Source organism: Spermophilus citellus (assembly GCF_964194105.1).
Source record: "Spermophilus citellus genome assembly, chromosome: 13".
In the NCBI taxonomy this organism is placed as follows: Eukaryota; Metazoa; Chordata; class Mammalia; order Rodentia; family Sciuridae; genus Spermophilus; species Spermophilus citellus.
Genome location: NC_138193.1, coordinates 25687772 through 25714651, shown reverse-complemented (window position 1 = coordinate 25714651; position 26880 = coordinate 25687772). Strand labels below are relative to the sequence as shown.

General features: G+C 48.2%; 1 protein-coding gene across 1 annotated transcript; it reads right to left on the bottom strand.

The window, feature by feature from the left end:
• Window positions 1-833: 833 nt before the first annotated feature.
• PTCD3 (pentatricopeptide repeat domain 3) lies at window positions 834-26880 on the bottom strand. The gene is made up of 24 exons (XM_081265036.1): window positions 26722-26880; window positions 24670-24722; window positions 24523-24559; window positions 20630-20675; window positions 19175-19243; window positions 18602-18706; window positions 16696-16819; window positions 14221-14336; window positions 12413-12483; window positions 11386-11473; window positions 10782-10842; window positions 10465-10550; window positions 10012-10156; window positions 9332-9382; window positions 7441-7530; window positions 7170-7198; window positions 6343-6449; window positions 4913-4991; window positions 4725-4815; window positions 3606-3691; window positions 2997-3145; window positions 1927-1968; window positions 1550-1708; window positions 834-1334 (listed from the first exon to the last, which is right to left on the bottom strand). The coding sequence occupies exons 1-24, from the start codon at window positions 26823-26825 to the stop codon at window positions 1238-1240; spliced, it is 2085 nt and encodes a 694-aa protein (XP_081121162.1). The 5' UTR covers window positions 26826-26880; the 3' UTR covers window positions 834-1237.

Sequence of the window (26880 nt, the reverse complement as noted above, 5' to 3'; positions counted from 1 at the left end):
TTGGGGCTCAGCAGTGGAGTGCTTGTCCCCGTGTGAAGGCCTGGGCTCGACCCTCAGCACCACTTAAAATAAAGGTACTGTGCCCATCAACAACTAAAAAATCATTAAAAAAAAAGAAAGAAAAAAAGGGGGGAGGGTCCTGTGGCACTAAGACGCCCTTATTTTAAAACAAGTGCCTTTCAGGAGAACAGCGTGAAGCTGAGCTGCAGAGCAGATAGAGAGCCACCAGAAAGGCCACACAGCCAAGGACCCTGGCACATTGCCAGCTGGCCACCCACAGGTGCCAAGGAGCCAGATGAGGGCCAGTCCCGCTGGCAGGCTTCCAGGCCACCAGCCTCTCCCTTAGGTCCCACTCAGCACCACGCCTTCTGCCTGACCCCAGTCCACTTCTAAGTGATTACCACACTGGAATGCCCACCCTGTGTGCTCCATTAAGACGCTTCCAGGGGAAACGGGAATCAGGTTCTCAGGATGTGTGGGTCCTGGCCTAGGGAGGATGGCAGGGTGGCTGTGACATAGGACAGACACCGCACAGGTCCAGGGCAGCGCATGGGGCACACAGAGCAGCTTGTGAGGGAGGAAGTCCTGGTGGGGCGGATGCTCCTGAGAAGCCCGACAAGCAGCACCAACCCCTTCAAGAGGGCACCACCTGCCCTGATGGGCCTGCGCTCAAACTGTAAGTGCAGCACACAGTGTGAACAGGAGAGCCGAGACACTGTCCTCTGTGGTGCTGGGGACAGCCCTGGGCTCCAACACAAGCCCCGCTCCCTCCAGTGGGCAGCCTATGGTGAAGGCTGTTGTGGGTTTTTTAAAGGATACACACACAAGACACGCATACCAATCGCTGGGTTTACTTTGCCCCCCCCCCACTTGCCTGCCCTCGTGCTGGGGGACTGAACCCAGGGGTGCTCGCAGGCTCTTCCCACCTCAGCCTCCCCAGCAGCTGGGATGACAGGTATGCACACCACTGCACAACCTAAAATGGCTATTTCCAGGTTAATGAAGTCAACATGACGTGATGTACTGCATGTAAAGCTCCCGTCTATCCCCGAGACCTGGGAAGTCCCAGCATCCGGGGCGCAGGGGTCAGGTTTGGCAGTGAGGGAGCCGGGAGGGTGGCAGCTGGGGGTCACTCCCTCAGCCAGCACAGCAGCATGTCAACCGCGCTGCAAGTCCACGTCCTGCTTCCTCAGGCCACTGTGAACGCTCTGGCAGCGTGGCCAAGGCCACCTCACTTTCACCTGCCCTTGCTACTGTCACCATCACTGCTGTCCCCGTCGCTGCTGTCACTGTCGCTGTCACTGCTCAGAGCAGCCAGGTGGCCCAGGGCTTCCCTGTGGGGAGAAGCGAGGTGCTGCTGAGTGCACCCGTGGCCGGCGCCCGGTGGACTCCATGGTCCCAGTCAGCAGGCACCTGCAGTCGCCCCTCAGTGCACACCACGGGGTAGGAGAAGCCCAGCCCTGCCCGCAGGCCTCCCTGACCTCAGGAAAGAGGGAGCTGTGCCTTCTCCACGCAGAGGACAAGGGCTGCTCCCTCAGGCCCCACTCACTTCTGTTCTGTGCTGATTGCAAAGTCGGCCATCACCCTCTGGGTGAGCTCCTCACAGATGGGCAGGCTGAAGGCACTCGCCAGCCTCACGACCTCGAGGGCCTGGGCAGGGCTGCTGGACACTTTTGCACTGTCCATGAACTCACGCAGCAGCTCGTTTCTATGAAGGCAGACAAGACACGCACATGACCACTGACCCCGCAGTGCTGGGGACTGAACTCAGGGGATGGAGGCCTTCTGAAGCATGCAGGCGCAGCGCCCTCCAGGGTCATGCCCTCCACGTGCCCAGCGCCCAAATTGTGGGCCTCACGACTGGCCCCAGACAAGCCTGCGTGGCTGGCTCCAGCCCAGGCCAGCCAGGCCTGCCCATCCACTCACCTAGGGATCTTATTGTGCTTCCTGAAAAGCCCCAGCATCCTCCTGTGCAAGAAGAGACCAGACACTGTGACCAGCAGAGCAGGAGGCAGAGGGCCAGTGCCTGCCCATCTTTCAGAACCACCCCAACCCACACTCCACATGGTCAGCTCCTCAGGAGGTCTGGACGTGACCGGTGTCAGAAACTGCTGGTGCCACATCCTTCTGCAGAGAACAGCTTTCCTCCAGGGTGGTGCACAGCAGGCTCAGATTGCGCGGTCTCGTGTAGGTGCCGCCACCAGCCTGCCACTTGCAGGACAGAGGCAGACACACACACTCAGCTCCCATGACTCAGCTGAGGTCCGTACCCCTGCGCCAATCATCACAGCCTGCGGCTTGCCGCACCAGCCAACATAGGAAACGCACGTCTCCACCCCCAGAGACAGGCATGTGGCAGAGAAGCCACCCATCTGAGACACACAAGTAACCACCATACTCTGGAATGGCGGTCCCATGTTCAAGTCAGGAGGCAGGCACAGGGGCCACCCTTGCTTCCTGAACCTGAGACCTGACCACCTCTGAACCCAACACAAACTCGGCAGCTCTGCCTGCCTATAGCTACCCTACGCGGAGCCTTTGGCTGACTTTCCTGATACTGAAGGAAGGGACACCATTGGACACTGAGCCAGCACAAGGCGGTGCTGATAGACACATGGCCAGGGCACGCAGCACATGCCTTCTCACCAGTCCCACATACAGCCCACATGCTAAGGTAGAGGACAGTGCGGGCAAAGTGCTTGCAGGTAATACGTCAATAACCCAAGTGACCAAGGCATTTTCCAAAATGAACATATCTGACCCACTTTTTTCCATTTCCAAGCCCACAGACCCAGAAAGCAGAAAAGCCAGGTAGGAAAGAGAGTTCTTGGCCCATCTGAACCATGCCCTCCTCTTGAATATTCACCGTGCATGTTGGTGTTCCAAAACTCTGATTTTTAACCTGGAACCTCTAAGTTCCCATCCCAAACTCCCGCATTCTGATTTGGCCTGGTAGGATAAGTGTTCTTCACACTCGCCTGAGGCTGGGTACTCACCAGGCTTCCTGGGTCCTCCCGGCCCGTAAGAGGAGGATGGCCACACAGTTGAGGGGGGTGGTGGGCCAGTCGGGAGCAGTCTGCCTGGCTTCCTGGCTCTCATAGGTGGATCTGATGTCGGCAGCGCAGTCAGCAAATGCCGCCTGGAGCTGAAAGGCTGAGGGTCAGCAGAAATGCCCACCTGGTCCCCCGGGGAATTTAAGTTCAGGAGAAGCAGAGAACCAACAAAGGTCTCTGAGCCATGTGTTCTATCAGCTGACCTTGCTGCATGCACGGCACATAAGAAGTGACAGTAAAAAGATAAAGAGCCTGTCCTCAATCATTTGATCAGCCATATTGCTCAAGGTCCACCATGCATTCTCTCTCTAAAGCAGGCTGCTGTTCACTGTCAGGACACTGATGGACAAGACACCCCCACTGTGTGCTGTAGGCCAGAGGAGACAGTGACTTCAGGAAGGGACTCTACTAACAGCAGCATGTCTACATGCATCTTAACCCAAACCTGGGTTTGGGTGGCAGAACACTCCCAAGGGACCTCAGCACAGAGGTCAAGGCGGCTGGTGCCCGTGTACTGTAAGGGTGACGAAGCTGCAGCTGAGTCCCACTTACCTCCGCAGGGTGCTTATCCCTTGCCATGAGCATCAGGATCTCCTCTCTCAGGTTGCTGCGGTAAGTGTGGCCATATTCTTTACTGTCTTAAGAACAGAAAAAAACATGAGAGTGACCACCCAAGCAGCTTCTGGCTGGCCTTTGTCCCCTTCAGCTCCCACTTTTATCCTGTGGGGGTAAAAACAATAAGCTGCTGACGTCACCTATTCCAGGTTTACCCCAGAGTCCCAGAAGACCAGAGTGACCCAGAATCCCAGAGTGGGCCCCAGAGTCCCAGAGTGACCGCAGTGTCCCAGAAGATCAGAGTGGCCCCCAGAGTCCCAGAGTGACCCCAGAAGACCAGAGTGGCCCCAGAGTCCCAGAGTGACCCCAGAGTCCTAGAGTAGCCCCCAGAGTCCCAAAAAGACCAGAATGGCCCCCGAGTTCTAGAAGACCAGAGTGGCCCCAGAGTCCCAGAAGACCAGAGTGACCCCAGAGACTAGAGTGGCCCCCAGAGGAGCAGTGAGGGCCAAACCCCACGTTTCAGCCAGTGCTCAGCACAGCAACCATGCCCTCCTGGTGCCACCAGCACCTCAAGAGCCGCTGTCCCACAGCACCGGGGACCTCCAGGGTTCCCCCAGACATAGTGAAGGAGCAGAGCAGGACTGCGGCCACGGTTTCTCACACAAAACCAAGGCAGAGAAAAACCGGCTTCATACTAACATGGTGCTCGCCCAAGGCAGATGGACAGATGTCCCAGTCTCAGCCTGCCGCTGACTTGCACGTGAGGCAGATCAGGCTCACACCCACAGCTGAGAGACAGGGACGCAGAGGAGCCAGAGTGACATTCATGGACTTAGAGTCAGCCTAGGACGAGCACGGCCCTCCGCCAGGTCACAGCACAACAGCGGCACAAGCCTGGGCCTGCTCCCCTCACCAGGGGATGAACACAGGCTACTCAACACAGCCACACTTTCCTTACACAATAGGAAACATAGCAGATGACCTTGAAACAGACATCAAGGAATGTTTTCGATTCAGCCAAAATGGAAGTTTCTATCCCTAACAATAATGTTAGCATCTCAATCAAAACTCAGGCCACTGAAGTAGGATGGGCCTCGACACAAAGCCAACACTGACCTTTCCAAATCTGAGGAATCACTTCTAGCCGATTGGCCACATCCAATGCTTGCAGAAGACCTATCAGCACTTGGGAATGGGGAAAAAAGACCTAATGAAGAGGAACACAGATACAATTTTAAAGCACTGATCAGTGGAGACACCCACAGGTCCATCTGCAAGGACAGGACAGTGATAAGCCATCTTACTGAAGGTATCAGGTCCTTGTACCACTTCAAGGTGACATCGATGTGTTCCATTAGACAAAGCAGACCGAAAAACTTGGAACTGTAATGGAAAAAAGAAGTAATTTAGTCTAAAATCTCTACATCTAACCACAAGGTCATGATCGGTGAAGTCAGAGCAGAGTTACACGATGAAGGCTGGGCAGTTTTCAGCATGCACACCAGTGTGACGCACGGCTGCCCTATCAATACCTGGCCATTCCTAGCTGCCTCGTCCATGCACTGCAGGTCTTAGCAAGCAGATACTGAAAGCAGTGTGTGGAGAGTCTGGGCACAAGAAAACAGTCCCCACACTGACAGGAGGCTGCCCCTTAGGTTCACGTCCCCGGAGTTGTGGGATGGTATTTTTTTAATGGTATAGGGATTGAACCCAGGACCTCACAGACAGTGGACAAGCATGCACACCAGGCTGCATCCCCACACTTGCTTGTTTATATATTTATTTATTTTTGGTACCAGGGATTAAACCCAAAGGTGCTTAATCACTGAGCCACATCCCTGGCCTTTTAAGACAAGGTCTTGCTGAGTTGTTTTGTGCCTTGTGAAGTTGCTGAGGCTGGCTTTGACCCTGTGATCTCGCTGCCTCAGCCTCTCTAGCCAAAGGGACCACAGGCATGGGCCACATCTGGCCATCCCCTGCTCTTCTTTTTAAATTTTACTCTGAAGCAATGTCAAAGTTGTGTAGGCTGGCCTCAAACTTGTCATCTCCTGCCTAGGCCTCCTGAGTAGCTGGAATTGCAGGCGTCCACCATGTGTGGCTTAAATTCATGTTTTTATCTGCCTAAAAGCAAACCAAATAATGTAAGCTCTCTGAGCTCCAGTACCTTTATTTATATGTGTTGTTGAGAATAGAACCCAGTGCTTGATACATGCTAGGCAAGCACTCTACTACTAAGCCCCAATCCCAATATCTTAAAATTTAAATAAAAGCAAGGTATTGGGAAGAAATCTTTAGGAAATTCCCACTACGACAATTTTTAAAAATATAAAAGGCATTAAGGAAAAAGACAAGAAATTTTAAAGTGTTACAAAGAAAATAAAATCTCAAAGCATACACACCTGAGACTTCGAAATCTGGCAATTTAGGCACTGCTTTAATTTCTAAGTGCTCAATTAACACGACCTATTAAATAATAGGCATGCTGCCTAAAACCAGAGGTGAGATATGCAGGGCCAAGAATCTCCCACTTGCAAAATCTACTAATTAAAGGACACGTTTCCTGGGGCTGGAGTTGTGGCTCAGAGGTAGAGCGCTCGCCTAGCACGTGCAAGGCCCTGGGTTTGATCCTCAGCACCACATAAAAGTAAACAAAATAAAGGTATTAGGTCCAAATATAACTAAAAAAATAAAATATTAAAAATAAATAAATAAAGAACACATTTCCTACACTTACTAATAGAAATTCCGACGAAGATCAGGTCCAATGAACTTCCGGTTGTCTCCTATATTTAAAAGGCCATGTACTTCATAAGCAAGTTCTAGATCCTTGAGAGATGAGCACTGAAAATTTGCAAGCAGAATACTGATGTTTTATAAGGCAAACAGTGGCTCAGAAAGAAAAGTACAGTTCTCTTCAGAAATGCTTATATTGAATCAATTTACTGACAGCAAATAAGTTATAATAGGGAGAAAAATAAATCCCAAGCTTTGTGCATTTTATTTAAAATAATTCAATTTACCTTTAGAAATAAATCCTACAAGAAACACAGAGAGCCCTCAGTCCAGCACCACTGTACTTTGCAAAACCCACATAAAATAACTAACTCCAAAGCCACCCAGGAAAGTGATAGCTCTTCTCTCCTGCGAAACACTGCTGTCAATACACACACCGCCAGGGAACAGGGTCTGAGCACACACACACTTGAGCACCCAGAGGAAAAACCAGGACAGCCACTAAACGGCAACACAAGCATCCCCGGGAAGCAGGCTGCACCCCATTCACCCTAAAGCCACGTGAAATTTCCCCTGATTAACATGACAAAATGAGACCAAAATAAAAATCAATTTTTACCAACTTAAAAGGTTAATTCAGAGGCAAACACAAAATACTCCAAAAGCTCATCTGAACAGAGGCACCATGTGACTTAAAGTATAAACTTTGGAGAAAGAGGAAAAGCAGAAGTGAAGACATGCCAAGACCTGTCTGGCCAGGGAGAGCCCTGCCCTCCAGTTAGGTCAGTTAAACTGGGAAAATAAAGCTAAGCAAAGACTGGTACTCACGACACTCATGGCCGACTGAAAGAACATATCTGAAAAAGTCCACGGGAACTTTGGTTACAAGGAATAAAATGTATTTTCAAGTCAGTAACATTAATAAAACTTCTGACAACTAAGTAGGTTGTGTGCCAGATAAAGTTAACAGAAAAAAAATGATGAGAAGTATACAGCTGCCTTCTCAGATGTCACCACCCAAACCCTGCCCTTGCCAAGGCCAACCGGCATCAAGAGCTGCCTGCGGCCAGGAGGGAAAATCAGCGATTTCTATACATACCATCATCAAGGTCCTTTGGAGAAAAAGCCTTTCCTGCTAATTCATTCACTATGTCATAGATGATGAGGGATGATGCTTTTGCAGAGCTCCCTACAGAAAAAGAAAGCGAAGGGGTTCACCAAATCCACTTCCTGCACCACCCCCAGCTCACAGCAGCCCGTACAAAAGGGCTGCCTCCTTCCTGCACTGAGCCTCAGGCCTGGCCAAACGCCTGCTACAGGAACCAACCACTGCCCCTACAGAGCACAGTGCTCCCAAAACCCAAGTCAGCCTTTGTCCACAAGTTCCAGCCCTAGCCTTTGGCTTTCTGTCTCAGCCTCTTCTCAAGCAGCTCGGATATTCATTGGAGGGGAGCAAAACCCTGTGCATAACATACCCCTCAGCAAACCAACGCGCTTAGAAAAGGTCAACTGCACAAGTAATGGAACATATGAGCTCACTATTAACAGGTCAAAAAATTGACCTTCAGCATTTCTGGTCAGATAATTCTCTACATTCCCTACCTCTCCACACCTAATTAAAATACCAGTAATAAGTGCAGGGCTATCTTGCTATGTTTTCCTGAAGCATGTGGCCATTTGCTAACATTCCTTTCTACTAGTTATACAGTATTGCATTTTAAGTGTATTTCTTGTTACTTCGGGCTCTCTCCCTTGGGTAAGTCTACGAATTACTAATGCAGAAAGCCAACTGATGTATATAAGACCAATCAATACTCCCATGCCCACCACGGCCACAGCTGTCCATTTAGGAAACACAAACAACCTGGACTCAGGTGAGCAACAGGCCAAGTCGTGCATGATGGTAGAGAAACAGCCTTTGGGCTCAGAGCACTGGCTTCACAGCGGTCTGATCAGGGCTGAGTAGAATTCTAGGGGTCACAGTTATCATGGAAACTTTCATCTGTCACCAAAATAAACCAGTTGCGTATTTGTTTTTACTTTTTTAGTGGTAGATGGACAAAATACCTTTAATTTATTTATTTTCACATGGTCTGAGGATTGAACCCAGTGCCTCACATGTGCTAGGCAAGCGCAGCACCACTGAGCCCCAGCTTCAGCCCCATGTTTGTTTTTTTTCTTAAAGCCAAAAAACCCTTGCCTATAGATGGGGGTGAACACTTTGCAAAATTGGCTCTCCAAGGCAGAGAATGAGGTTCCCTCTGCTGTTTCATAAGGCCTACCACAGGAAGGAATGGCTTCAGCTGTCACTTCTGAATTCAAGGGCTCCTTCTCAGGCTAGGGACAAGGGAGTAAGAACCTAAAGATTCCTCAGTGCCTGCAATGTGCCTTCGAAGCATGGGACAAGACACTATCACCACTCTCTTGCTGTCACTTGTCACCCTGTTCCTTTCTACAGGGGTGGTAACTAAATGAGAGAGCTGAAATTCAACCTGGTGTTCCAACTGCCTCACACGCACAGCTCCCATAGGAACTGACCTAACGCAGGTGACAAAGGGAGCATGAGGTCCTCCCAAAGGCTACAAACACAATCACCAAGAACGGTGGCCACTAGCTACACAGGACTGCTGAGCCCTCTGGCACCAAAACTTTAAATTTTCCTTTCTTTTAATTAACCAGCCACATGCGGCTACTGTCTTTTGTATACACAGTTCTAGAGACCAAAAGGAACTCCAGGCTGAAATCCTCTGTCCACCCTCTTTCTGTTCCAACAACACAAGTACACTGTAAACCTGCCCTCCAGCTCCGAGTTCACATCTCACTTCACAACAAGGTGACCACCTTAAGAAGAGCTTCTCGCTCAGGCTACAGGGGTTAATTTGTGAACTCTCTAATCTCACTTCACATGCACAGAAGATAATTTGCAACAACTAATCACATAAACGTAAGGAGCTGTTCTACCCAAATTAAAATAAGATTATCATACATACCTGGTTGGTAGAATACCTGAATGATGTGGTGGTATGTTGCAAGCGAGGGTTCTCAAAATACCAGGCGGATGGAAAAAATAAGAAATCGAAGTAAAAACACAGCTGTTCAAAATATAGCTCACTGCAGCATGCTGAAGGGATGTGAGCGCTGAGGGACCCTGCCCGCTGTCTCAGTATCGCAGAGGTGCAAAACCCAAGACGGCAGCCTCTCCCTAACACCTCACCAAGCAGATTCCCCGTGAGCAGTAGGGCAGAATGGTGCAAAGTGATGCCCGACCACCCTTCCACAAGCCCCTTCTGAACACACCACACCAGCAGCATGTAGGTTCAACCCCTTGTGGTAGGAAAATGTCTGTCATGCAATTTAAAGCTAACCAACAGTGATCAACTGTCCTCAGAACCGAGAGCTATAAAACCGTTCCTTAATTTGCTCTAAAGGACACCAAGATGAAAGTACTTTGGTTATCCTTGGGAATCCACAGGGAAATGGTCCAGAGGATCGAACCCCAGCACCAGACCCTCAGAGGATCAAGGCCTCCTCAACCCCAGGGCTCTGAAGGGCCAACTGAGTACGCCCAGGTTGGGAAGAAACCCCTCACAGCAGGCAGCCTGCACCAGAACGCACAGATCGCCTCTGTACAGTCTCTGGCCCTCAGTGAGGACTCCAAACGCGCCCTCACCTATTCCAATGGCCTTCATCTCACGCAAGGTCTGCAAGGCAGGCATTCTCCCGAAGGCATGAAACCTCCGGAGGCATTTCAGAAGGGTGTTAAAAGTCTGCAGGTTTGGTTTGACTTTCTGCACAGACATGTGTTTCAGCAGCTCCTAGGTGAATCAGAAGCACGAAGTAGTTCTTAAGCCTGGGTGGACAATTTGTAATGAACGTCGTACAAAGAATGTCAATGACAAAAGGAGAGAGAAATTTAGCGTTCTGGCTGTGTCTGAAGCAGGCCAACGATCATATGCGACTCATCCGACAGGAACTTCACAACAGACACAACACAAAAGCAACAACACTGACGTGAGGCAGTGACAGGGGTGTCCTGAACGCCTGCCGCACGCTTTGTTGCAGAACGTCAGCCGAGGGCAGCGAGCACGGGGTGGCGTGGGCCGAGGTGACCCACCCTCCTTACCAGCATGCCGTTCCACTTCTCCTCAAACTTCTCGTTGGCCATCAAGGCTCTCGCTTCAATCAACGCGTTGAAGGTGTGAACGTCAGCTGGAAAAGAAAACCACAAAAACAACACCTGGGGCTGAGGCTCTCCTCTGATCAGTGGTCTCCAGCGTGTCCCTGGGCTAATCTACATGCCCACATAACTGGACCTCTGGACCACAGCCACAGAGGAAGGCAAAAGGCAGGCCCGTGACTGAGGCCAGACCCAAGGACTTCCCAAGGGCTCTTAGGAGAGGAGAAGGAGTGGAGAGGGACAGGAAGAGCCGTCCAGCTCACCTCGGAGCCTGCTGTTCAGTAACTCGGTGTACAAGTCCAACGCCTGTGCGTATGCCCGGTGCTGGAGGGGGAGGGAAGGAGAAGAGTCATCAGCTGCTCCATCAGAGGCCTGCGCCCCCTATGTTCCAGGTGGCACTGTAGCAGGGAGCACCAGAGCAGCCCCTTCCCCAAGGCTCGCACTCAGGGCCCAGGCTCTGCCTGGAGACTGAGGTGTCAAGTCTGAGGGTGAGGGAGGATCGCACCACCATGTCCAGTGGGCAGAGGCTAGGAGCCACTAAAACACCCATGAAGCAGAGGACAGCCCCCATGACAACCTGACCCAAAACGTCAGCACAGGCTGAGCATTGCATCTGGAACCTGAACAGCCGCAAAGCCCAAGACCTCTGAGCACTGGTGGTGTTGCAAGGGGAAACCACCACCTAGACCTCGAGTGAACATGACAGACACAACACAGGCCCAGACGTCATGGACAGATGCAAACATTCCAAACACTTACTCCTGGTCCCAAGCCTTCTGCATAGGGATAAGCAACCTGTAGCTCTGAGGATGAGAAACCCGACCCAGTGGACTTTACAGAGGAACATAAATAAATAAAACCGAGCACCTTCACCATTCCTCGGATCATGGTGCAGTAGGAACGTGCAGTCTTCTCCTGCATTAGTGCGAAGATCCTCTCGGCGTTGTTTCTGGCTCTAGAGACAGGAAAACAAATAGGAGCCAGGGCACAGGGCAGCCCATGCCCAGCTGCAGAAGGCATTGCGGGTTTACAAGCCCAGGCACCGCAGGCGCAGTCTCAAATCAAATGGTCCCAACACGCAGAGTGGGAGACACGGTGCCCTGGTCTCAAGGACCTTGAGTAAGCTACCCAGGGCTCTGCAGACATAAAGGCCAGCCTGAGACAGGGCGCGTGGTGCGGCACCCCCCCCCCCCTCCAGGAACTCCCAGGGGAACCACTGACAACAGCTTCTCCAAACCCGTCATCGTCTAGCAAATGCACGCCCCCTCTCCCTTTATTAGAAAGAGAGAGAGCACTTAATACAAACTACCCTAGGACGCGAGCCCAGACTCCAAACGCCATGCTCTTCAGCATTCCTAATCATCACAACCTAAGAAATCTGCCCCATCCTCTTTCAGACTCATCCCTCCCGCAGGGAGTCTGATGTCAACGCACTTTCCCTTTCCAGACGGCCACACCTCCAGGTTTGTGTATGCTCTCAAATGTAGCCAAGTGTTATGCACAGTCCTTCAGAACTGTGGACACAACTACTTGGTTGATAGGCCTAATTTGGCACCATATTCTAGCATCTGCATTTTTAGTAAATAAAAGCTTCAAATCTTTCAGAATTAGGGATACTTATTTCAAAGTAGCACTAGTGATGAGACCCCCACAGGAACCAGAGTAGGTGACGGCCACACTGAGCTAAATGGGGAAACCAGGACGATGAGCACTGCGCAAACGGTCTGTGATGCAGGCTGAAGGTGATGCCCTTGGGAGAGACAAAGGTCTCCGTCACATGCACAGGGCTCTGAACCTCACAGCAGCAGCAGATCACATCCTCTTAGGGGTGCTGGGGCACATCCCACCCACCCAGAGAAGCTGCAATACAGGATTCCGATTCTATGTAACCTACTTCCAAGTGACTCCAGCCTGATGAGCAGCCTTCACACTGGCTCTTTTGTTATTTTCCTCTGTGGTCTGCTCCTGCAATGAAGCATCAACAGAAATAAAAGGTTAGACCACAGAAAGCACTCTCCCAGGCTCACCACTGAAAAGACAGCAGGGACTCAGGGAAAAAAGGAAAAACAGATCCAGGAGGAGGCAAGAGAAACCCACCAAATGCTTGTGCCCAGACAAGCATCAGCAGAGGACAGAGGAAGAACGAGTTGGCTCCAGAGAAGGAGGAAAAGCCCAGGCCCTGAACGGCCCAGACAAGACAGAGCTGGAACTGCACGCCAGAGCACAGCCTGCGTCTCAGAGGCCACACCTGGTTCCCCAGCGTCTCAGAGGCCACACCTGGTTCCCCATCAGGGCACAAGCCAGTGAAGACACAGACTCAAACCCAGCACCAGGGCCAACAGACGTCGACGCCTCCTGGCGCCACACTGCCCAGCACTGCCTGGGCTGGACAAGGGGACAGTAGGAGGCCAGGAGGACTCATGCACTACCCTGTGTCCTGCACTGCAGAACAGTTATGCTGACAAATGACCCACGCCCACTGCAGGCAAGCCCAGCGCTCAGAGAGAAGCACTTTCACAAAAACACAGGTTGAACATCTCTTTGTTTAAGATCCTGGGGACCAAAAGTCCTTCAAATTTAAGATCTTTTGCATTTCGAAATACGTGCATGTGTATAGCTTGGGAATGATCCAAGTCTAAACATGAAATTCATTTGTGTTTCATCCACATCTTAGACACTAAACAGTGAAGGTGATTTTATGTAATATTTATTTCTAGTACCTGAGGTGATCCAAGTAGTCCTGTGTGGATTTTCCACTAGTGGCACTCAGAAAGTTCAGATTTTGGAGCATTTGCCTTCAAAAACTTGGGTTAGGGATTTCAGACTAGGGATGCTTGCCTGTACCTTGCTGTACACACTGTCCCACTTAGTCGGTGACTCTACCCACACTCAGCCATGCATGAGTGATCTTAAGGGTGACTGACACCCACCTACCCCCTCAAAGAGTTCAGCACACACTAGTGGACGGACGTGGATTACGTTCAGTACCTCAGCAGTTACGGGTATAAAGACCACAAGAACAAGGTCAGCCTTGCTTCTGCTTACTTGATACAGAGGGTTCCTTGGAATCGACTTCCAGAAGAGAAACCTGTGGGTTGAGAGTCTACGTACAAATCCACCCAAGCAACCCTGCACACAGGCCCAGCGCCTTTCTCCCTGCTCTTCCACACGTGCATGCTGGAGGGTGCCAGCGCCACACAGGCTTTCCCTGACCACCAGACATCATGCTGGCACCGTAACTGACAGAAGGGCATTTCTGGTCAGAGCTTTGCCTGAATATGTAGTAGGCGAACACAAAATTTTCAAAGAAGGGGACTAGGGTTAAAATAATCGTACACCCCCTCCCACCATACTGGGAACTAAACCTAGGGTCTTACCCAAGCTGGGCAAAGTGCTCTACTACTGAGCTACAGCCCCAGCCCTTTTTATTCTGTGTTAAGACAATGCCTGTGAAGTTGCTGAGCCTGACCTCCAACTGTGATCCTCTTGCCTCAGCCCTCAATAGCTGAAATTAAAGTGTGCACCACAGCACCCAGCTCTCCTTCCACTTTGTATCAAAGCCATTTTATGATAAATACCAAACCATGCCATGCCTCAGTACAGACCTCATACAACCACACTGACACGTGGCATGGGAACCCATCTAATTTCAAGAAAGAACTTTAAAAAGAACAAATAAAAAACAAGGTTAAAAGCCATTACCAATTCTTCTGACTTCTCAGTTTGTTGAAAATAAAAATCAGCTGGAGGTTCTTGGTCACCATAGTAACACAGTAAATCCAAGAGACTGTTGGTTGTTTCAAGGGACACAGTAGTTCCTGTAGTTAGGAGAATAGAAGGGAAAGAAACCTTCAGACATCCAAAAACTGAAACCCGCACATTAGAACTCTCTACTTAGGGCTGGGGATATAACTCAGTTGGTAGAGTGCTTGCCTCACATGAATAAGGCCCTGGGTTCAATCCCCAGTACCACCAAAAAAAAACAACAACAACAACAAAAGAAGAACTCTCCACTTATTTCTCTTAGTGTGCTTTCGGATACATATTTAATATATCCCACCTTACCAATTTCTGAATATGGACTCAAACACCTAGACTGATAAGACAGCAAAAAAATCCCAACTACCCTCGAAGTCTAACATAAAAGATTAAAATACAAGAGGAAGGCTAAGCTTGAGCCCAGTTACTTCATGTACATACTTAGAGACGCTGTCTCATGGCTTTAACAGTCATTTCCTACAGAACACTGCCAATTACTGCTAGTTATCCTGGCCCAGACCCATGTGAAAACACACACACACACACACACACACACCCCTCCACCAAACCACTGGCCCAGAAATATGAGCATAACTGCCTAATTAGATCAGTCTTTTAAAAACTGTTGTGAAGGGCTAGGGTTGTGGCTCAGTGGTAGAGCGCTCACCTAGCACGAGGCACTGGGTTCGATCCTCAGCACCACATAAATGTAAAGCAAAGATATTGTGTCCACCTAAAGCTTAAGAATAAATATTTTTTAAAAAATTAATCTTCCATAAGTAAGTCCTATAGAAAATAAACATTTAAAAAAAAACTTTTGAAAATGTTATGCTGCTATTTTGGCACTCATTAAAAAGTGAGAGACTGGGTATGGTGCTGAAGACCTGTAATCCCAGCAACTCGGGAGGCTGAGGCAGGAGGATCGCAAGTTCAAAGCCAGCCTTAGCAAAAGCAAGGAGCTAAGCAATTCAGTGAGACCATGTCTCTGAATAAAATACAAAACAGGGCTGGGGATGTGGCTCAGTGATGGAGTGTCCCTGGGTTCAATCCCTGGTACATCCCCTACCTCCCTGCCCCCCCCCCCAAAAGGGAGAAAGGACAGAGAAAAGATGAGAGATAATAAAGCAACTCAAGGGCCGAGGTTGTGGCTCAGCATATGAGGTGGTGGGTTCGATTCTAAGCACCACATAAAAATAAAATAAAGGTTATTGTGTCCACCTACAACTAACACAAATATGAAAAAAAAAAAAAGGCAACTCAAGCTTCTAACAAAATACACTAAAAATTATAAAACTGCCCACTAGGAAACTGAAAAATGCAAACTGCAGAAGAGGCGGGTGCAGGCTACAGAGCGACCCTCAGTCTCAGCACTATGAAACCCTGGGACATAGCCTTCGAGGCAGTTTCCTTTATAAAGTTACCATAGGACACTCCAGCTCACAAGGTCCCACAGGATTAGGTACGTGGGAGGCCTAGCAGACTATCTGGGACATACTAAGTGTTTGATAACAAAGTTTTCTGCAGTCCCTCCCTGATGCACTATTACTGAGCTACGGTTCTGACAAACTGTCTTTATAGGATGCTCAGCGAATATCTGCACACACCCATGCAGTGGGGGTGAAACTAGAAAGAGACCAGCCTTAACACCAGGAACTCTGATCAGGCTCTTGGCAGGTGCTGCTCACAGAGTCACTGTCTGCTGCACACCTGGTGTTAGTAGCTACACAATAAAACTGGCACACAGCATTATGCAGATGTTTCTTGTGTTCAAATGTGTACTGGCTGATTTCAGCTTATTTTCCATCTCTTCCATGCTTAATGGATTTTTATGCTTCAGATTCCAAATCCATAACTCTTGCCAGCTGACCAGGATGACTTGCAGAGCTCCTCAGTCATGCTCTCCAGGTGTGTCTTCCTGGAAGCCCATCAGATCTAACTCAGAGTGCACAGGATTGATTGTAACCTAGAGGCCCTGAGGAAATGAGTGACTTTTTCTAGGTCACAGATAATTCAGTGTTAGAGCTAGTACCAATATCAAAGTCCCCCAATCCCAGCTTAGTGTGCTTTCTTTTTGGAGTATTTGTCAACTGTGTGTGGTCCTGCCTTCCAAATACAAAGGGTCCAGGAAAACTGAATTCGGTACGTTCAGATCTCAAGTTAGAGGTGGACACAAAGAACGGCTATATCACTTCTCCACAGTGCCACAGTACAAGGGCACAACAAATCAACAGGGCTGAAACTCTACCTTCCTTGTGCAGCCAGAGCAGAATGTCAAACATGGGGGTTTGTTAACTATGCAAACGGAATCGACACAGTCATCCAGCAAAAGGCACAGAGCCCCTACCCTTCACTCAACATTAACTGGCTCATGCCACTGTGATCTGTGTTCCCAGAGCAGCTTTAACCCAACTGAGTCACCTGTTTGCAAGAGTTGATCAAACATGTCCACAGCCGCCTTCACTTTTTTGAGCTTTATCCGTTCCTTCAGGGCAGCTTCGCTTACATCTTCGATCTGAGGCTCAAAGTACTCTGGCATTAAACACTGGGAAGACAAGATGGTGGACATTATCATAGGAGGCAAACAGGACAGGACAGCCACACAAGATGTCTACCCACAGGCAAAAACCTTAGAGCCCCATGCACTTTCCTGCACCAGATCTCAGCCAGCTCCTAACATGCACGCCTCACTAGGAAACCCAACTAGAAACCACCAAGGACAGACACAAAACCTTTTCTCCACTCCAAAACAGACTACTCAGCATGGCCTACCCTAAGATTTAAAAACACCCTAACGTAACCGTTCAGGAAGACCCCTACTTCCAACTAAACTCCCGGCTTAAGGCTGACTGACTATATTTTCCCTGCTAAGACTGTCTTCCTCCTCCAGGCCCAAGCTTGGTTAAAGATGTCAGAGGACATCTAGTTCCCTCAGGCAGAGAACCTTCATCCTGAATGGTTTTTCTTCTACACATTCAATACCACCAAGGAATACTGACTTCACTTATTGACTAACTGATTCTAGTCGTTTAGAATGGGTACTACACTTTATCCCAGGCACTCAGGTGGGCTTCATTGACACAGAGATGAAAGAAAGGCATTCTATACTCCTGGTCTAATGAAGGAAGCAGATACAGAAATCATGACAGGGCCGAGGATGCAGCTCAGAGGCAGAAAGTTTGCACAAGGCCCTAGTTCAATCCCCAGCACTGGCAAAAAAACAAACAAAATACAATATAATGTGAATGGTACTGCCCACCACACAAGTAGGGGACCCTTGGAAGGCTTCACACAAGAGTGGCTCCAGAGCTGAACCAAATTAGGCACAGGAAAGTAACTGTCAGTCAAAGACAAAGAGGAAAGGACAGGCCAACAAGTGGTCACTCCACGGCTGCCACTGTCCTAGCTCAGGACTGTAACATTTTCACAATCACACTGGCTTCCTAATCTGTCAATGGGAGTCACAGCATGAGACGGGCAGGCTATCCTTGGGTCTGAGTTCTGGGCAGCGGGGTGATGTGACAGGAGACAAGATGACTCTCCAGATAAGCATTCCGCTCGCGGAAAGGTGCACTAGCCTTGCTCTCCATGTGCTGATGCGGAGCACACGGCCCAGCACACAGCAGGCACTGCATAAACGCTCACCACGGGGCTACAAGACAGAGAGGCTGTAGGAAACAGGAAGTTCCAAGCACAGGGGTCGGGGCTGGATGTGCAAGAGGCCAAGTGAAATGCAAGAACTATTGATGCAGCAGAGCACACAGGAGGGAGGTGGTGACCCTCACGCAGGGCAGACAGGTGGGAGGTGGCGACCGTCGCAGGGCAGACGGGTAGGAGGTGGTGACCCGCACACAGAGCCTGATACACCCATGGCTGAGCAGTGCAGAGACCGGTCGGGGCTGGATGTGCAAGAGGCCAAGTGAAATGCAAGAACTAATGATGCAGCAGAGCACACAGGAGGGAGGTGGTGACCCTCACGCAGGGAAGACAGGTGGGAGGTTGTGACCATCACACAGGGCAGACAGGTGAGAGGTGGCGACTGTCGCAGGGCAGACGGGTAGGAGGTGGTGACCCGCACACAGAGCCTGATACACCCATGCCTGAGCAGTGCAGAGACCGAGGAGCAGCACAGAGGGAAGACTCCAGAGTGTGGCATCACAGAAGTCCAGAGAGACAGCAGGATGAAAAGCAAACACATGCAAAAGGCACTGAACAGTGAGTAAAGCTTTCACTCACGTACTGAGCACCAAGAGCTGTCACTGGCCACCAAACTTGGTCTAAGTCACATTTATATAGTGTTACGTGAAAAAGGCACCACCCTCCTTACCGGTATATGAGGTTCAGCTATGTCCTTCTGGAAATATTTGGGATGTGAATTAATAATAAACTTTGCTGCATTCTCCCCAGACTTCTTTGCCAATAAAAATGAACGCTGTATAAAAAAAGATTTAGATACAAATTGGAATTTACATGTAATTTAGACTCAAATAAGTTCAAAGGTAAATTCTGAGCAAGAATTATTCTCCCCCCACAAGAAAGGACGCCACAATACACGGACTCCCAATGAGAACCCCAATTACAGGGCCTCCCACACTCTACTGAGTGGGCCTGACTTCAGGCCCCGCACAGCACATCTTGACGTGTACAAAAACAACATAGCCTCACCCAATCGTCCACTCCGTGTGAAAAAGTCCTAACACGAAAAACCAAGCCAAAACTCTCCAGAGAAAAAAATCAAAATCTTTTTGATAAAAGTAGGATTTATAAAGTCCATCAACTTATCAGCATCTACAAACTTTTCAAAGGTTTCTATAACTAAATTATGTATGTACTCTTATACACAAACCAGTAAAATAAAAAAAAAAAAACAGCATCAGAAAAGTTGCATGAACATACTCACCGACTCCACAGAGGACGTTGGTATAAGGTAAGGGTCATCTTGAAATGTATAGGGGACGGCCGTGGGATCCTGACGAAAAGACACAGGCACTCTTCTAGCTAGACCATTAAGACCTCCCAGCAGGGTGTTGTGGCACACATCTGTAAATCCAGGGACTCAGGAAGCTGAGGCAGGAGGCCTGCAAGTTCCAGACCAGCCAGGGCAACTGAGCGAGAGCCTCTCTCAAAAATTAAACAGGTCTAGGAGTATAGCTCAGTGGCACAGCACCCTGGGTTGGGAGGGGGCTCGTCAGTGTCAGTGATCACAAGTTCTGCACAAGAAGTCTTAATATATACTTACATGCAGGAACACATACACGTGGGTACACATTAACATACACACATCCAGAGACAGAAGCCACACACATTGACACCTATATTGTCCCACTGGCTCTGCAAGAGTTGCGTAAAATTATGCACACCTCAACGCAGACAATGGCCCAAACCCAGGCCACTGTTAAGGTGTGAGTGCACTGTCACTGGGACCACTGAAGGATCCTCTGCTTTACAAAGTTCTGCACCCACTCTGTGGAACAGGATTTCCTGCACAGCGTGGTCACTGCCCATCTAGGCTGAACTCCACCCGCAAGTTCCCTTCACCAAATGCAGGAAACCACTGGGCCCTCTGGGCTGTGCACAGCAGTGTTCCAAGGCTCTATACTTGTCAAAGCTGCCCTCCAGCACTAAGGTCCCCACTTAGAAACAGCAGCACAAATCCTCCTCTACTGTTCTCCTAGGCTGATCCTACTGGGGCCTTCTGGGCTCTGTTCACAGTGAAAGCTCAACTTATATTCTGCAGCTCTCCTCTGTGCCCTAGGGGCCTCCAGGACCTGAGGCCCTTAAGGGAAGGGGTTCTTCCTGGGACCTGGAGGCAGGTTTCTTTCCCCTCCTCCTGTACTAGTTTTCTGCAGCATTGTGAAAGCCCCACCTCAGCAAGGCTCCTTTCATCTGGTTCTGCTACTCACTGCCAAGCTGCAGCCTCATGGCAGGGGCACTAGTTCTCCAAGCTGGCACAGGGACCACATCTATGGTTACCAAGGCACTATCCTTCAGAGACAGACATTTCAACAAGCTCGACCAGTGATTCAAACCCCCTGGTGTGGAGCTGGAGGTACAGTGCAGCAGTACACTTGCCCAGCATGCACAAGGGCCTGTGTTCAAGTCCCAGCACCTTAAAACAATCCTTGGTATGACAGAAAAACATGACAGTCAGAAACAAAGGGCGTGGAGCTAAGTGAAGATTTTAATGCAGGAAATAGCCTGGCCAATCACTTTAATGGCCTTAAGTTTTCCCACTTTTCAAATGAAAAGACTGGATTAATTTTAAATATACTTCATGGATTTGCAATACTTTAATTCTGAATAATGAAGATCAAATGTGTTAACAGCCATATTAAAACCAAGAAGTCCCACTTACCCTGTTGACTGTGGATGCAAGCGCCTGAAGAACAGCCACTTTATCCCTAGGAAAAGAATCACAGATTGACCCTGTTGGACTCCTGACGCGAAGGGAAGGAGTGTCCTACACTCAGGCAGTCACCGGTAACAGCTCAGGCCTGGCCTGGTGCCTGTACCTCCCGTTCAAGATTGCAAGCTAGAAGATGGGGCCAGGTCCTCTTGTTCTGCCTGCAGGTGGTCAGCACATGCCCTCCTCACTGTCCGTACCCACCCAGAGCGAGCGATGCACACTCTCCTCACACCACTTGCTGACTTCCTCTTACTCCCTCCCTGTGCATCTGGGTTGCAGCTGTATGGACACTTTTGTCTTACTGCCAACAGTGGCTCTTCCTCAGGCCACGAGAAGAAACCACAGGCTCCACCTGCAGCCATGGAGTCACAGCCCCCAGACACATGGAGGATGGCCATGTGCCTCCTCACTGGACTCCCAGAGGACTCCAATGTGCCTCCCAGTGTGGGGCAGCTCTCCACCACACACAACCCCACGGGAGAACTGCAGGCCAGCAGTCCTGGGCACCTGTCACTCAGCTATTGGAAAACGCTTAACTGGCATCAATGACAAATGACATATTTTGGTTTCAATTCTATTTTTAACTCCCGTGTTAGATTTAATGTGGTCCATTTCCAAAAGAATTACAGTAAATTTAACAAACCAGAAGTACTGTTTCTAATTAAAGTTTGATCTAACATTCATAAGAACATAAGTCACCAGAGACCAAAGAATAATAGAGCCAAGTGTGATGGCAAACGCTTGTAATCCCAGTAGCCTGGGAGGCTGAGACAGAAGGATCATAAGTTCAAAACCAGCCTCAGCAATTTAGTGAGGACTTAAGCAACTCAGTGAGACCCTGTCTCTAAATAAAATGCAAAACAGGGCTTCGGATGTGGCTCAGTGGTTAAGAGTCCCTGGATTCAATCCCTAGTACTAAATAAAAAATTTATATTAATTCCCTGATGCACATAACATCCGCTGAATTTTCTATCAATTTTAAAGTCACATGTATATAATTCCAGCACATGATAAAGAAACACTCTCTCAGCGCTCAGGATTCCTTAACTAAACCCTACACTGGCATAACTGAGTGTCTTCATAACGTACTAACAGATGGCAGTGAAAAAACTCACCGATTACCACTAGTTCTTTTTAAAAAGGGTTGTTTTTAGAAGTCATCACAACGAACATATTATCTTTGAAAAGTAATCTAGGTTTACAAGAATCTAAAGTGCCTGGTATCACCTTAAGATCTCATCCACGAGGCTGGTATAATCCCAGGATTTTCATAGGTACTTTTACACACACATATATCCATAAAAGAAAAATCATGTCACTTTGCACGTTATAAAAGTTCGAATGTACTATTCCCGGCATAACAGACCTAATTAATTCCTTTAAATGTCACATCATATGATGACCATTTTTACTACTCACTTAGTCATTGATGGGCATGCAGGTTGTCTCTATTTGCTACTATTCCCAGGTATGGAGAATATGTTCACTCACATCTCTGGGTATATACACAAGTGTACTTCTTGCCAATCAGTGTTCACATTTAAAAATTTTGACTAAAAAAAATTTCCCTCCAGTCATTCCAATTTTCTGGTCCATCAATAAATATATGTAGCTCTCATCTCTCTAAATCCTCTCCTTGCTAACCTAATAGGTTTTAATTTACATTTCTTCAATGAGTCCAGTTGCCTATGCACTAATCATAATTGGCTCCCACTCTCTCTAAAATAAGTGCCCAGTTCAGATTAACCAGTTCAGATTAACCCGTTCAGAACACTGCCTTTATTGCATCACATTCACATACACTCACTCACCATTTCTCTCAACAATTTATCAAAGTCTTCTAGACACTTGTGTGATCTGGGAAATCAGAGCCTTAAAATGCCTCATCTTTACAATCAGGCAACAAGAATTTGTCCTAAAAACATGGAGTCCTGACCTGGAAGTCAGAGGCTCTAGCAGGAACAAAGCACTTTTTTGGGTAAAGCGACAGAATACAGATTTGGGGCTTTGGGAGCCAAAGGGTACTGTCTAAACTTCTCAGCTCTGCCAGTGTGGCATAAAAGCAGCCAGACAATATGTAAATAAGTGAGATTGTGCTGCCCAAAGCATATATCATGAATTTGAATCTCATGTAATTTTTATGTTACCTTGTCTTCTTTTGATTTTCCCAACTGTATGAAAACATAAAAATCATTTCCAACTTGGAAAACACAAAACCTGGCTTTAGTCTGCTGACCAGTGCACCCCTCATTTCCCTGTTCTATTGACACCTTCTCCCCAGGCTGGCCTGGACTCCGACCTCTAGGTGCATCACAATCACATGCCCCTGCCTTGCTGGCCTCTGCATCTGTGGGCCACATACTTTACGATCCATAAGAACTACTGGCAGGAATATGCATTTTTAGCAAAATCCCTAGGTGATTCTGATGCCAATAAGATGACTCCACCCATTCGAAGACACTGGTAAATGTCTACATTGTCAAAAGAAACCAACGCAATGAGCACAAATGCCCACTCTGGATATCACATTCCACATCCCTCTAACTGTGTGCATGGTCCACACTGACAGGACTACTCGGTGAAACATGTGAAGGTGGCTCAGCAAGGTCGCAGCACACCCTCTGAAAGCTCCCTATTCTGGATTTCCTGCAGGTCACTCCTCGGGCCAGGAGGTAAAATGGGTCCAGGGCTTCGGACTTTAATGCCCTCGGGGGACTGTCTCATTTGCGGATAACTACATTCTTCTCTTGGTTCTGATTTTTGATCCAGGGAAGACAGAAGTGAACTTTAGTGTATCTATATAGTGAAATACTACATGGCTGCTAAAAATTAAAGGCCGAGGATAAAAATTACATCTAACGGTTCAATTCTAAAGTCACATGCTCAGCTTATATAAAAAAAGACCACACTGCAACACTGGAAACAGCCATCTCTGCAACAGGCACTGTTTGCAATGCCCTTTCAACCCCTAGGTGAGCACTATGGTTATTCACACTCCACTCTGGCAGGAAGTTGAGCCATGTGGGACTGTCAGTGATTCTGTTTCCTTTTTGCATGTTAGAGCTATCACTCCATTCCTCTTTTGACCATGACCTTGCTTACTTTTGTAATTTAACAAAGCCTTTTTTTTTTTTTTAAATGAACCTGAGTCTTTAAGTTACAGTCAGAATTCCAAGACTTGGCTTTTTGAGGGACCTTTAAGTGTATTCAACAAAATCATATTACAACAAGCAGTATTGAGAAGTTTCAGTTCTTACATATTCAACAATTGCTGTGTAAGCGACACAAGGCAATCTGTTTAAAGATATACCCAGTGAATAAAAGAGCTAACTTCTGTCTGGTTTCCCAACCACGTGAGAGAGAACTCACTTAAAAAAAGAGATTGAAAAAATAAAAATAAATAAATAAATAAATAAATATTTTAAAAATTCTCTTAAAAAAAAAAAAAATGGGGCTGGGGATGTGGCTCAAGCGGTAGCATGCTCGCCTGGCATGCGTGTGGCCCGGGTTCGATCCTCAGCATCACATACCAACAAAGATGTTGTGTCCGCCAAGAACTAAAAAATAAATATTTAAAAAATTCTCTAAAAGAGATTGATCTAATATTGAAACTCGTGATTAACCACTGTTCGGTACACACTAGCTCAGACAGTTCAGAAGGTCTCTGAATGCTTAAATCAATTTCATTCTTCGCTCTCCACCCATCTTTCTTTCACACTCCCAGGTCTCTCCCCTCTGGCTACTCCCTTAGCACTCCGCATCACCACTCCTAAACTGACCCTCCGTCCCACTCACACTAAGCACACAATCACTTATGGAATGAACACCAATTGAATACTTACCAAGTTTTCTTCTTTGGAATGACTACTTGTTCAATTCCTTAATGAGAAGAAGAAAAAAATGAATCAAGTTTCCTACTATTATAATACAACAAAATACAACATGTGGATTAAAAATTGTAACTACTTCAATAGTTTTCTTAAACATACCTGTTACATCAGTTCCTTCATCCTTTGGTAGGGCTGCACTCTTAGAATAAAATCTGCAAAAAATAAAAACCTGAAAGCTAATGCTCATCAATCAATCAATCAGCTTACCCTCACTCATGTGCATTTTGAGCCCAAATTTTCCAGTTACCATGGATCCAACAGACTGGATAACTCTATGTATAAGTCAATGTATGCCAAGAAGACATGGCCTAATCAGCATGTGGCACTATTACTAGAGAATGAGTACAAGATACAGACACAAAACAGTCAGAATTTTTTGAACCAAGAAATTTCATCATAAAAAAATTAGAGAAAAAAAGAGAAATTTGTAATAGCACTAAACAATCTAAGCAGCTGGTTTAAGATACAAGGTACTTTAACTCTGGGGACTCAGGATATTTTGAGGTTAAGAGGAACAATTTAGTGATCTTGCCCTTATAAACAGGCCTACCTCTTTGTAGCACTCAATCATGGCAAAGCTAAGATCACCAATGATCTTATACTCCACTTTCTTCAACAACCAAGAACATACTAAATATATGAGGCATAATTTAGACTTGGAACTGCTGACAGCTTCCCAGAGACTCAGAAATTGTTATTTACCCCAAATACAGAATCACTGACGCTTGATTCAATTTTCAAATGTCTCATTCTCATTCAGGATAACTATATTTCTACTTTATTAACATACTAAGAAATTAATCAACACCATATTGACAGTATGCACAGCTGATATTATCCTGTGGGTTTTTTGGTTTTTGCATACTGGGGATTGAAACCAGGGCTCTCTACCACAGAGCTACTACTTGACTCCTTTCATTTTGTTTTAAACTTTGAGACAGGGTTTAAGTTGCCCATGCTGGTCTCAAAACCATGATCCCCCTGCCTCAGCCTCATGTGCTACAGGCTTGTGCCACGTGGCCCAGCTTTGAAATTCCCTTCTTAAACAGCATCCAAACTACCTAGATAAGTAAGCTGGGATAACATATTAAAAAAAAAAAAAATTCTTCTTTGAGTGTCTGCCTCAGGCATCATTTTAAAATATTACCTGTCTATGCTAAGGATGTTTCAGAAAAGGATTATTTTGTTTTCCAACCACACCGTTTCTGAACGAGAGATCAGTATTGCCTTGACCATCAGTGCTAAAGGCAGGTGCTGTGTCAGGCAAAGAAAACAGAAACAGACAGAAGAATGTCAACTCTAGGCAAGAGCAGGAAAACAAGTGCTAGGATTGAATCGCGGAGGGTTCTGCAACACCAGTAGAGATGACTCCTCCTCTTTGAGGGTAATTGAGGAAAGGACATGTAAAACACAAATGGTAAGTTACAAATCCCATTTATTCCGCAGAATCCCCCCCCCCCCGATGGTTCTAATTAGCTACAATCCACTCATCAGAAAATCTGTCTATTATCCAACCTGGGAAAATGCAAATATCGAATCTAACATCAGGCTTTTCTTGGGCTGGGGTGGGACAGCTCCGCGGGCGAGCGTGAGGTCCTAATTCAATCCCTAGCATCAGCCACCAGGTAAAGCAAACAGGCCTCCCTCGGATTCTCGCCCCTCCGGACGGCCTCTCATTTCTACGAGCCACCTGTGTACTGAGCTCAGCGGTTACGTGGACAGGCGCGTGTCTCAGCCCTGCTCCCAGACCGAAACGTTATGTGACCAGGCATTTGGGGCCTTTCCGTTTTTATAAAGGCGGATGATTTCCTAGTCGAGGTCCCGTGGCGGTGCAGGGCACGTGGTCCCCGCCGGCGGCTTCCTCACTCGGGAACGCCTACGAGTGCTCGGGATCCTCGCGCCGCGGCTGAACTGCGGCGGGGCGGCGACTTCCTAACTCGGGAGGCTGGCAGCAGTCCCCCACTGCGCGGCCATCCACGCCAGCAGTCCTGTGCTCCGCGCAGGTGCTGGCCGCGGGATTGCAAAGAGCCGACCGCGCGCCCCCAAGCTCGCGCATGCGCTCGCCGTCAGTGCCGCCAACCCCGCAGCCCCCGGGGAAGCCGGGCCAGCTTGATCCAGGCCTCCCTCGTGGATGCCCCGCAATGCTCTCACCTACAGCCGCGTTCCGGCTCACACACGCCCGCCCACCGACCCCGCAGAGGCAGACGAAGGGCGCCGCGGACGCTCAGACAGCGCGCAGAAGCCGAGGCCGCCATCCCGCCGCCTCGCAGAGCGTGCTGGGAAAGCGCGCCCCCGACCCGGGCCTGGGAA

Coding starts and splice junctions, on each gene's coding strand:
- PTCD3 (XM_081265036.1), bottom strand. CDS start 26,825: ATGGCGGCCTCGGCTTCTGCGCGCTGTCTGAGCGTCCGCGGCGCCCTT. Junction 24,560..24,669: donor TGAAGGAACTGATGTAACAG/GTATGTTTAAGA, acceptor CTTCTCATTAAG/GAATTGAACAAGTAGTCATT. Junction 1,969..2,996: donor GGGAGGACCCAGGAAGCCTG/GTGAGTACCCAG, acceptor CTTCTTGCACAG/GAGGATGCTGGGGCTTTTCA.